Source organism: Polyodon spathula, chromosome 15 (assembly GCF_017654505.1).
Source record: "Polyodon spathula isolate WHYD16114869_AA chromosome 15, ASM1765450v1, whole genome shotgun sequence".
Taxonomy (NCBI): Eukaryota; Metazoa; Chordata; class Actinopteri; order Acipenseriformes; family Polyodontidae; genus Polyodon; species Polyodon spathula.
Genome location: NC_054548.1, coordinates 18,303,203 through 18,316,208, shown reverse-complemented (window position 1 = coordinate 18,316,208; position 13,006 = coordinate 18,303,203). Strand labels below are relative to the sequence as shown.

The following is a 13,006-nucleotide window of genomic DNA, read 5'->3' as shown; positions in this document are numbered from 1 at the left end:
GTATTATTTTGTTTTGAGATCTGTAGGTGCAGTCTGTATATGTGTACTGTGTTTCACTGGATTTTCCTCTTTGCCTCGGAATGAAACTGTTTTTTTATTGAAAGTCACATCAAGGGGACTGGATTTATTATTTTTGAGAAATAAACCTTACTTTACAACATTGTTATGACGGCTTGAGTTTTCATTTCAAGAATTGCGTGAGCTTCACAGATAGCAAACAAGATTTTAAAAAGTCTAATCGAATTTTCATTGAGATTAGTCAGAAATGTTTAAGGTAATTATGAATAATTGTGAAATATATAGACAGTGGCTTCTCGCATAGAGTTCAAGGGAAAGCTGAAGTGATGTCTTATCTACAATAAACTGTTCATGCCTTTTACGCCCATCCTGGGGTATACCCGAGTGTTTCAGAAACAGTATGTCCTTTAACACGAAAGCTAAACTTGATCATGTAGAAGATTAAATAATAGTCTGGTTCAAAACAGTGTAGCGCTTTTTTTTTGCTTTTTTTTTTAAATCAATGTTTAATGCTTCTTCTAACACAGCAACACATAGTACATTTTCAAACTAATACAGTAAGGCGGCCCTTTATACTGCAGAACAGGTTATAAGGTGATACAGTCATGGCTCCCATTTGCCCCATAATGCCATTACACTAACACTAGTATTCTTGTTATAAGGCAGAGTACAAACAGTTCAGTCTCTTAACTATGGCTCCTGACTGTAGCATTATAAAAGGATGAGAACCGTATGTTTGATAGTGTTTTATGAATCATTATTATCAAAATTTGCCATGGAAAAGAAGACTTATACAGAGATGCTTTTGACACTGTACAAAATCATAGCTTACTCCAATGTAGAGCTCTGATTGTTAAACTTCCATAATGGCTCTGCTAAATTGAGACACATTTCAACAGTAAATGTGATATAGGAGTGCTTGTGTTCATCTTCGCCGCTCCCTTTGTCAGCGCAGGGGTCGTAGCAGCGTGCTGACCCTAAAAAAAGAAAATTAAATTAATTGGACATATCAAATTGGGTGAAAATAATAAAAATAATTGGCAACGACTAAATAAAATAAATAATAATTGCATACTTTTTGCTTCTTAAAATATTAAAATAAATCAGAAGCATCCCTACAGATGTGTTAAGAGTTCTTATATTTTTTAAATAAATGCAGTTTCTGTGTGTTGGAATGTAGACTTGACCTAAAAGCATTAACTTATTAAATACAATGAATTCATTTGATGTACAGCTATGGCCAAAAGTTTTATATCACCCTAGAATTTTAGGACTGAGACATTATATGTGGATATAGGTACACTTTCAACGCAGAGATGGATCAACCCGACTCTAACGGCCCTTGCAGAAACTGCAAAATAGTTGCTATAGGGCAATAATTGGGGTAATGACCTCTGGAAAATGTGGAGAGGCCAAATGGCAGCACAGAAAACTCGAAGCGCTCCCCTGAAAGGCGAAGAGGAGATACTTCCTGTGCGCTGGACGAATAGGGATGTGGAATACGCGTCCTTTCGGTCCACTGTTATAAACCATTTGCCTGGTCAGACACTCTAGCAAGTACGGCAGACGCTAGCATCACGTTCTCTCCCGTACCAGAGTACAGGAGGGGAGGCTACCTGCCAAGACACCTTGCGTTCTCAGTGAGAGCGCTGCAGCAATTCCTCTACCTCTGGTTCAAGAAATGGTCAGGGGGGGTAGGGCTGCTACTGAAGTCACATCACGGTCCTCCTCAGCAATGCTGACATCCAGTTCTGAAACATCTAGGGTGACCGCCGTGCAGCATTATCAGCCGTTTTAGCAGGGGACGTTGTGCAGGACGTGCAGGTATGGCATTTAGACATGCTTGATGTCTGTATGGCCCTAAGGGCGTTGTTTAAACACCAGAGGGTGTAGACCTGTGTACTGAAGCACTCAGACACCAAAGGTGCAGAAGCACCGAGGACACTGAGTGAGGTATAATACAGTACTGAAGAATCGGAGCACCGAGTGCTGGTGTTGTTGACATGCTGAGGCGTTAAGCACCGAGGCATAGAGCGTCTCGGCACCGAGAGGTGCCTAGTCTTAACCACGTGTAGTCAAAACAACCCAGGGTAGCGCATAGCATACACCGGGTTGCATACACAGGCTCGAGTGGCTGCAGTAGGCAATCAGTAGAGCAGTACAGGGAAGCGAATGGTGATGCACAAGGGTGCAGTGTGGCGATTACCTGGTTCTGGACCATGTGCTCCAGTGTGTTAGACAGGAAGAAAAAGTGTGCAGCTTTTTTTTTTCTTTTTTTAACTGCAAAGGCAGTAATAGGAAAACAATATAGGCTTACATACATTGTAATTCAACGATGGGAGAAACACAGTCACCACACCAAGCGGGTGAGGTGTAAATCTGTATTACTGCAATCGTAAAGCAATGTAGGCTGTTGAAAAGAAAAAGAGTTAACACAGCGCGGTTGTGCAGCGTTTAAAGCTGAGTTCACAGAAGTTTCTGATTCCAGGGAAGTGGCAAGCCTGCTTCCAGGAATTGAATTTTTTTTGTTTGTTTGGTTTTTTTCCTAGGGTTACCCTTTTATTTTAAAGTAAAATGTATTTCATACGTTCGCTATGTGTACAGACTCTTTATTCTAAATTGAAGATGGGGAAAATTTCACTGGGGAAACGTTAATTGAGATTAATGAAAATTGTAAAGTCATTTATTTATCTTCTCAAAATAACTGCTAATATATATATATATATATATATATATATATATATATATATATATATATATAAATATATATATTATATATATATATAAAAATATATAGTATACACATATACACACACACAATTATTTAGAATGGTTAGCCAGCTTGGTTTTATCTATAGAATCTATGCTAACTCCAATTTTTTTATGTATATCTATGCTATAGATATATAAACATGGGCTATCTACTATGGATGTAAGTATGTGTGTGTGTGTGTGTGTGTGTGTGTGTGTGTTGGGGGGGGGGGGGGGGGGGTCTCATTTTTATGACTCACTACAAGTTTCTTGGTTTTTACTTTCCCTCTCTTAGTCAAAACAGATCTAATACCATGGAAAAAAAAAATACAGAAAGAAAAGTTTTCAATAACAATTAACTTATTAAGAGGATTTAGAAAATAAATATTCTAAAACAAAATTAGAAAACAAACATTACACTATTGCACTTAAAAGTAAACATTTCAAAAACTAAATGAAATAACTAACAAACATTACTTTAAAATATATAAAATATATACATATCTTAATCAATATTTCAAAAACTACATGAAATAACAGAAACTATTATATTATTAAGCAGGTAGGCGGGAGTGTCCGAGGTGTGACTTGGTTCATTTTGAAAGTCAACAAAATTATTTTAACTGATACCTTATGAACCTAAAATGAATACTTACAAGTGGACGTCTTGCCACATCCCTTAGTCGATAACTTGCTGCAGGCAAAAGCTGAGCAGCGAGGCATATTGTTCAAATGAATGGAGAATTTAATACACAAACATAGCAGGAGAGGTTTGGTTGGGTGGGGTAAGTTGGACATGGGAAACTTCGGTGACTTCAACCCTTGCCTTAGCCTGACAGTGTCACGTGCTATATCCAGTGTTTATAGATCAGTGGTTATAACACGCCTAGGATATAACGCTCCTACAGCATGTCCCCCAATTCCCCATACTAGTGATTCATGCAATATTTCTACAGTAAATAAAATACTGGTGCTGTTCAAACTGTAAACAACTTCTCAGTCTAACTTCTGTTTCTGTCTCTCTCTTTTTAATACAGTGTCTGAACTGAAGAAAAGCTGCGCTGGCACTTTATAGCATAGACATTTTATTCAGCATGTGTTTTATAACTAAATAAATATTAGGCCTATTACATGGTTATCTTTGCTAATGTATTTCTCCGGGATACAAAATACTTCAGCTTCGCTTCAGCCCCGCTCCGGAAGCCGAACTTGGGACGAGCCCATTCCCTCTTCTCCTCGCCTGATCCGGCCGTCACTTCGAATTGAACTCCTGACCGCCGTTTAGCCAGACTATTTATAGTTTAAAAACTGCTAATTAAAATGATCCATGAGTGGGAATGTTACCTTTTTTTTTGTAAAATATATAGCATTGATAACATGGTGCTTTATGCACGGTTAATTCACGGAAAGTTGCATTTTTGCTTCAGTATATGGGCATTATAGAGAGGGAGTTATTTTATTTTGTATTGCAGTCTTTTCTTCCTCTGGTCTAACAAATATCTCTAAATAAGTATTTTTATAGCTAACCTCTGGTGCACCATCCTTCAACAATTCTTTCTTTTTGTAACTGTTCTGCAGCTTGGTATCATCCTATACTTTTTTCTTGGTGCTACTAATAAACATAATCACAATTCATGCATTTGACACACACATCCTGCTAATAAGATATCACTACAAGAGATTAGAACAAGATGCAGGAAGAGTACAAGACCCAGTAAATCTCCATACATCATATCAGACCCAAATACAGAGTGTGTCCCTATCAGTAACTTTCCCCAAGCTTGCCTTTACATTGAGTTAAAGAAAATACCCAGACAAAGCATAGCAACATTAAAAAACAACACCTAATCTTGCAACAATACAATACAGTACCTTAAAATGGAAGTTAAAAATGTATTGTTTTCTTGAGGGGTTAGAACAATGAGCATTATACACGCACACACATTGTTTGTTAATCTGCCAATGCCTACTATTGTACATCTGCAATCGATTACATAAAAGCCTGCACAGACCGATGAAGATATCTCACCTGCAATCTTCCTCCAAAATATGGCTGTAGGATGTCGGCTTTTATAATATTTTGCGCCTTCTTAAAAGACAACAGGTACAAGGTAAAAAAAAAACACCTTTATAAAGAGCTTTGCTATATGGTTAACAGCTTATTTTACATTTATTTTACTGTACTGTATGCCCTAAATGTATTTTGTTGTAAAACCTCCTAAAAATGCAGGTGAATCAAAAATATTATTGTATTACAAAGGTCCGACAACACAATACCTCATAAATGTAGTTACTACTAATAAGCGAGGAGGACCACATAGTCCAGAAGTAGGTCTAAATATTTACTTTAACAAGAATATTCTGTCTAGGAAAGTGAGCTTTCCTGGTCAGTTAAACTTCCAACTATTGGCGGATTGTTTTTTTATATGTCTTGCTGAAGAGTGCTAGTCTGGAGAAACACAACAGCTGTTGACTCCAAGCACATACAAAGGAAGGGGAACGTGGTATATTGGTGGTAAACACTGGAAACTGCACTTGGATTAGTAATGCTTTTATGAGGGTGTGTGACATGTTCTGAGAACATCTGAATTTCCAATGTACGTGTTATTCACTCGTTTTTCATTTACAAGAGTAAATGAGAGACATTCTCAAAGATTTATCTTCAATCCGCATCATCCATGAAAGCGAAGTGAGCGACTCTCTCAACATACTGTAACGCTTTGTGGGAGTCTACAGCTTGCAAAGGAGTGGAATGGAGGTGGAGCTCTACCTGGAAAAAAGGAAACCACAGAGTCTCTTATCTTTGCTGCCCCATTTACTCACGAGAGACTACATCTCTGTCTTCAAGCTCTGTGGTACAATGTTGCAGGTTTGCTTTCACCATACAGCTTAAAAAAAGACACAAGTGGTCTTACAAAATGTAGAACACTTTTTGTATGTTCAGTTTCTAAATATAGTTCTAGGCATATGCTTTGTAAAAGTTACACAGTAGAAAGTAGAAGAGTGTGTTTTTGTAAAAAAACAACTCAGTATCCCTGTGAACGAGCAGCTTTGTGGTGCAGCCTTGAATGGCTGTAAAATAGCAGGCACAGGCAAAAGGAGGCAGTTTACGCACTTTTGTGCATATTTATTTACAAACAAAACTAAAATAAATATTCATCAAAATAACTGGTACAGTGTCTCTAAAAATGATGAGACTATATACTACAGAGTCCAAGTAAGAACCAAATGGTATCCTTGTTAACATGCACAGCTGTAGATGCTGGGCTGGCAGGTAATCTCTGGGTGTTCTGGAGGTATTTACCTGCTTTCAGTCTGGGAAATAAACAGAAACAGAACTGTGGTGTTTGGTTTGGTTTGGTTTGGTTTGATTTGGTTCCTTTGCTCTGCTCTGCTCTGCTCTGCTCCTTGCCCTGAGTTCTTCTCCCCGGAAGTGGATAGGCTGCTCCATGTATATATATAGCGGTGTTTGGGCTTAATTGATTGTTAATTAATCACTTAAGTCCCAGTCTGCACGTGTATTTGGCAGGGATAGGATTAACCCTATCTCTGCCAAACTGAAAGAGCAACAATACAACAGTGCTTGCGCCCAGTCACAATCCCCTGTAGCAAAACAAATTGTATTCACTGTGCCAACAGACAAACACAAGCTCGTGGCGCAATCAGTAGGGTGCCAGGAATACCAACAAGGTGTGTAAAGCAAGCTAATGGTTGTTTTTCAGTGAGTCACTAGTGTAGTAATCTAACCAAACAGTGGACACATGCATAAATTGCAGATTTTTATTTAATATTCAGTAAGAAAACATCTTATAAAACTTGTTTCAAATTCTGAGAGGCAGTTTTCACTACTCCAGGACCATGGCAACCTAAATTCATAATATAGGTACGTTTTGGTAACAAACGTTTCACTGAATTCATGAGCAGTTACCAAGACTCAGCCTTTAAATGGTAAAAAAGTAAACAGTCTAAATTATAATACTGTGCCAAGAGATGTAAAGCTATGTGACAGATGATAAAAACTCTCAGTGAGCTGATTGTAAGACAGATGCATGATAATAACAAAAGTTCATTAGTAATCAAAGCTTTCAAATATAGTCACTCGCTCTTGTTGACCTTTTTCAAACTACTGATTAAGAATCATCAGAACTTGTATTTTTTTGTGGGGGAAAACACAATGTAATCTATGCTTGAGATTCAAACTCAAGATCTCATTGATATTGGTATATTACCACATTTCTTCCAATATGTTGATAATTACAGTTCATTTGTACAGCAAGGACAGTGCACATAGTACATTCCTATCTGTAAAAACAACCTGACCACAATGAACAAAAGCCACTGCAGAAATTAGTTTTGATGTATCTACCTGTATTATCTCACTGATGTATATTTATTTTGCCATACAAGACTTTGTTTGCAAAGTTTGTATGCATTTGTATATATTGTTCTTTTAGCAGACATTAATATTTTCCACGCTGGCAGTGAAATAGAACAAGGTTGTATACCCTCATAAAGAAAGACCTAACCCTGCAAGTTACCTGGAGTTCTTATCAGTACACGCTGCACACAGATAACATCTGTATGTTTAACTTTTTGCTACTGCAAAAGAGAACAAATATGTGCAAAGCATCAGATTAAAGAAAACCAGACTTCTGCTTTTTCTTATTTTTGGTTTAGATACAGTTAAACAGAACATTTGCATACACTGAAACTATGCATGCAATATGCAGTGTATAATGTCTACACTGGTGTCTAACAGTTCTGTTCTTCATGTTTGGTAAAGAGAGTCAGTTATATACACTTACTATTGGTGACTATTGGTGAAACTGCAGAAAACAAGTTTTTTTTTTTTTTTTTTTTTTGATGCAATAACAATACTGGAAATTGTAGCTTTGCCTCAATGATTTAACCAACTCTCCCATGGGCATGCCCTTATAAGATTTACCACGATAAATCTGCACTGTAACTTACTAGTTTTTCTATCCTTTTTCATGGCTATGCTGTGCATTTACTCTAGTTTGCCATCTTTTGCCATACCTTTCTTTGCTTTATAATGCTTACTTTTCTTTCAGAATTGGGCGGATTACTATACCACTGACATCTACCACAAACCCAGTTTACTACTTGACCGTCTTGACGCTTCTCCGGTTTGCCCCTCCTGCCTCTCCTCCTTCTCTCCTCTCCTCTCTCCGTTGCTTATGTTTCTGGCTTACTGTTGAAATCAACTACTGACATTCCCCCTGGACCCCTGGCCAACTAACCTTGTCCATCTCAGTGCTTCTGATCTTGCTCCCTCCATTATGAACACTCTCAACCTGTCCCTGGACTAACCTGGCTCAGTTCCTGCTGCCCTTAAGCTTGCCCAAGTTATGCTGGTACTCAAAAAACCCTCCCTTGACCCAGCTGATGTATTTAATTTCCATCCCATCTCCAATCTCCATTTTCTCTCAAAAACTCTCGAAAGGGCTGCAGCCAGTCAGCTGATGAAACATCTCTACAGTCTGGTTTCTGGCTGCATCCCTTTACTGAAACTACTCTGCTCCGGATTGTGAATGATCTCCTGCTCAATGCTGATGCTGGTGCTCCCTCTGTTGGGTCACCTCATCTGCCAACACAGCCTCATGTTTCACTCCTATGCTGAGGACACCCAGCTCTACATAAAACTAGACCCTGGTAGCCCCTCTGCCATGGTCGGGATCTCTGCTTCAATTCAAGACATCGAGGCCTGGACGTCTGCCAATTTTCTTCAGCTGCACTAGCAAATCTGAACTCCTAGTAGGAGCTAAAACTCAACTTAACAATCTTCTAAATATAGTTGCCCTGAACTTCAGAAAGTCTGTTTTTGCCTTATCCCACAGTACAAAGCCTTGGTGTACTTCTTGATAGAAACCTCTCCTTTGATGCCCACATCTTCTCTGTGGTCAAATCTTCCTTCTACCATCTTCGAAACATCTCCAAAGTCTGTCCCTACCTTTCCTTCCCAGTTGCAGATACTTTGTCGTGCATTTGTCTCCTCTCGTCTCGACTACTGCAACTCTCTATATGGTGGTCTCCTGGCACGCACCATAAACCAACTGCAGCTAGTTCAGAATGCCACTGCCAGGATCCTTACCAGATGTAAAAAACGTGATCACATCACCCCCCGTCTTGCCCATCTGCACTGGCTACCTGTAAGGTTCAGGATTATTTTCAAAACTCGCCTGCTCACCTACAATGCCCTTCATCACACAGGTCCCAAGTACCTCCTCAACCTGCTGTCCCTGCCCGCAAGCTGAGGTCCTCCGACTCTGGCCTGCTTGTTATCCCCAAGCAAAAGTGCACCACACTTGGAGAACACTCGTTTAGCTTCATGGCTCCGACTCTTTGGAACTCTCTCCCAGCTTTGGTGTGTGATGCTCCCACCGTCGCTCGCTTTAAATCAACTCTCAAGACCCATCTTTCCATGATCTTTAAGACTGATATCTGCTATTAGCTGTTGTGTTGCTGCTACTATTTCATGTACAATGCTACTATCATGTATTATGCATTTCTCTGTATTATGAGAACAAAGGCAAAATCCATAGAAAAATAACATCTGAAATGCACCATAATTATATTCGGTTGCAACCAATGGCATAACGTTAGTTTCAAGAGTAGGGGGGACAGTTTCTGTTGCTGGGGCTAAATTAATTTCATTCAGATTGGCCCCTTTGCATTGTGAACTTGAAAAGAGCTTCATTGGACAAGAGGGAATGTCTCACAGCCACTTTATGACAGTAAGATCCCAGTGTTCCAATATCATCTTTTATTTATAGTATTGAGAACATAGACATCAGAAATCATATCCTGACTGAGAAATTTCACAATGAAAAGCAAAAAAAAAAAACTTTTTCTTCCTATTGGACTCTTCCTTCTCCTCTCTGCTTGAAATCGACCATAATGCATTGCGCACCAACGTTTCCTCAGCTGATTGGTGTTTCCGCTGGGTCCTAGTGGAGGCTGCTATTTTGACTAGTGATTATACAAATACATTAGAAATAAAAGTTTGAATACAACTGCAATGTCCCCTGTTCTGCTGAAACAACAATGTCTTGCACTCACAGAAAAAATGAATTCAGTGCTGTCTCAGCTTCGCTTCCTGGTGAATCTTTTCAATGGCAAAGTGCAATTCAACACATCAAAAATAAATATTTACTTACTTTTGCATGTTTCAATTAAATCAGTTTACTCAGCTTAACTTAATGTGTAGTTCAAAGTTATAAATGGGAATACTTTTGTGATCCCTTCATTAGCGTAAGGATATTTAACAAAAAACTTTTTTTTTTTGCCCTATAAAATACTTCTACTTTTTTTTATTATTTAACACCACTGTTTGACCTGGATTATAAATGCATAAAGCCCTTCAGGGTGCCTGCATCATCAAATATACAGACTTCTTGGGGGCTGGAGGCACTTGAACCGTCTCATGTTGCACAACGCCCGAGTCTTCCATATATTCAATATTTGTATAGTGGAGAATGAAATGTTATGTACACCAGAAACAATGTGATGCTCCCTCTGAAATCACCAGCGATGACCAGCGACTCTGCACATCCAGGACACAAACCTGCACTGCCCTGACTAAATGACTCACCCTGCACACCACACAGATCAGCTATTCTACTGGAAAACACATTAATGATATTAATGAATGTTGTACCTCAGAACCTTCAATTAATTATCCCAATTAATAACAAGATGTAAAAGCAAACACAAAGTCTCAATACAAAATTCTGCAAATAAAGCTATGGTATAAATACTAATAAATAAAATATCTACAGTATTTCTGTTGATATGACCACTCTTTTTTTAAATATATATATAATGTATGAAATTGTAATACTAGTTTATTTTATGTTTGCTTGTATTATTCTCTCCGGAAGATTCATGAACTAGCAAGACAAAATCCATTCCAGTTCTTTACAGAAACAGATTGGTCACTGATCCCCAGCCTCTTATAAGACTGGATGGTATGGGGCAATTAATATATTCCCCCCCATTGCTCACCTTCCTCAAGGTGTTACTGTGTTATAAGTTAGTACCTTGTGTGTATGCTGTCTTACTGGTGAAGAGATGTAATCTAGTGTAGTCAGGACAAATCAAAAGCCTAGATTGTGTAATCGTTTGGGCATATGCTACAGTAAAATAAGATACAAGTAGAATGTTGTCAGAAAGATATCTGTCAATATGGTGTTAGCAAGCCACAGATTATTTTGTCAAAATTCAAAATGTCAGTTTCCCATTTTATGCAACTGTATGGTGAAGGAATCTCAGCAGGCTATTCACACTGATTTATTTCATTACTACAATCAACAAGTTACTAATAAAGTTAGTTTCATGAGATGCAAACTTTTGGTTCCTTTCTTTAAGCTTGACAAATGATGTTGCTGCCATCTTCTGGACCGTCTTTAATACGGTTGTATAATTTAATGAATTCCTCAATCAGTGTAAGTGATCTGAAAGAATATTTCAAGGGCAAGAAGATGAATTGAATGTGAAGCACAATACAGCTTGAAAGGATATTATATAAGGAGATGAAAGAAAGTGGCATAGATGAGTATGAGAGGAACAAGATCACACTTGCAACTACATATCTATACATTAAAGTGTAACAAATGTATGCATTAAACAAATCATGTCCTGCAGCCGTGCTCCGATATCTTGCTCCAATACTTCACTTTGATGCATTATTTAAATGTAGCCCCTGGTTAATTACAGCTATGGCCAAAGGTTTTGCATCACCATTTAGGATTGAAACATAATTTAGATCTTTTATTTAACATGTAATCAAAGAAACTACAAAATGTTATCACAAAAGCCTACTGGAAGCCATAATAGTAGTATAAAATTTCATGTTAGATTTCAAAATGTCACATATATTTTCGTCAGTTTTTCGTTAAGTATATAGAAAATTACAAATGATGTTAACATTATTGAGCAGGTTCCATTTGACTTTATGAAGCAAAATCAGTTAATTCTATAGGGTGATGCAAATGTTTGGCCATAGCTGTATGTTACTGTAATCTCAGACTTCTATTGTTTCTTTAGAAGATCACTAGATAGTGTGGCTCCTACACGTATAAAGCCATTGGCCGATCCAGCCCCAGGTTTCATATATATGATAGGCAAGTAGAAGTGAAGAGCAGCTCCTGAGCCCATGTGAAAGCACCACAACAAATACAGTATATCTGAGACATTTCAATTAGAACGAGACAGATGAAATGGGGAAAAAAAGCATTTCCAGTGCTACAGAAAAAAAAAAAAAACATAAAAAAACAGTCGTACACAGTTGTACACTGGAGTCCTCAGGTACAGCCATTTAATCCATGAACACTTACTCTGCAATCTACAGGGAAAACAAAAACGGGGCTTTGCCTTTATGTACTTGTTTCTGCTCTTATACATCTTTATTGAGGCACGGAGCACTGCCGTGCCTCTTCACTCAATCCATCCCTTCAGCCGAGAAAGCACTATTAACAGCACTTGTCAGGTAGAAAACACATCACAAGAATGAAAGTACATTTTCAGGTAAAGGTAACATGTTTCTAATGCCTCCCTTTATTGTTGTAGCTGGCTTTCAGATTTTGAAAAATTAAGAATCTTGAAAGGGTCCACTGCACAATATCCTACAAAAACAGGTGACTAAAGTAGTTACCATTTGTTTGTGCATGTCTATCTAAAAATCAACGCCCCACCCCCACCCCCCACACACACACATCATGTGGAATATCTTCAGGCAGCTGCTGAAACTATTATTTGGCAGCCAAAAAGGGAAACAAAACTAACCATCCTAAACTGTTTCAAGAAAAAAAAAAAAAAAACATTTGCACCTGTTTTTTGTGCAAGAACAGTAAAGGGGGCTCTAAAATAAAGATCAATTTTGAATTGGTAAGTGATGAAGTAGAAGCATTTCTAATTGTCTCCGAGTACCACTCCACCGGAGATATCAATTGACAGCTAGGAGCAGGCAGGCTCCAATGGTAACCTAAGGGTGTATGGTGAAGAAGGTATGCATTGGATGAACTCAGCTAGTGGCTGGGTGTATAAAGGTGAGCTGTTCAGAGAGGTAGTTCAGATTTCAAATGTAACATAACAAGATAACTGTAAAGGTTATGTGGAACCTGACAGATAGCCAGTGTAGCTAACACAGAGCCAGGGTACCACTAAAATCCTAACTGCTACTTGCATTATCATTTTTATCACCGTGCCATGCACAATT

General features: G+C 38.3%; 1 protein-coding gene across 1 annotated transcript in view; it reads right to left on the bottom strand.

Annotated features, from left to right (window-relative positions):
• Window positions 1-679: 679 nt before the first annotated feature.
• Window positions 680-13,006, bottom strand: part of LOC121327836 (ubiquitin-associated domain-containing protein 2-like) — a 79,607-nt gene continuing 67,280 nt past the window's right edge. Inside the window, exon 9 of the mRNA XM_041272081.1 lies at window positions 680-995. Within this exon, the coding sequence (XP_041128015.1) occupies window positions 894-995 (102 nt within the window). The 3' untranslated portion in view covers window positions 680-893. The remainder of the gene's footprint in view (window positions 996-13,006) is intronic.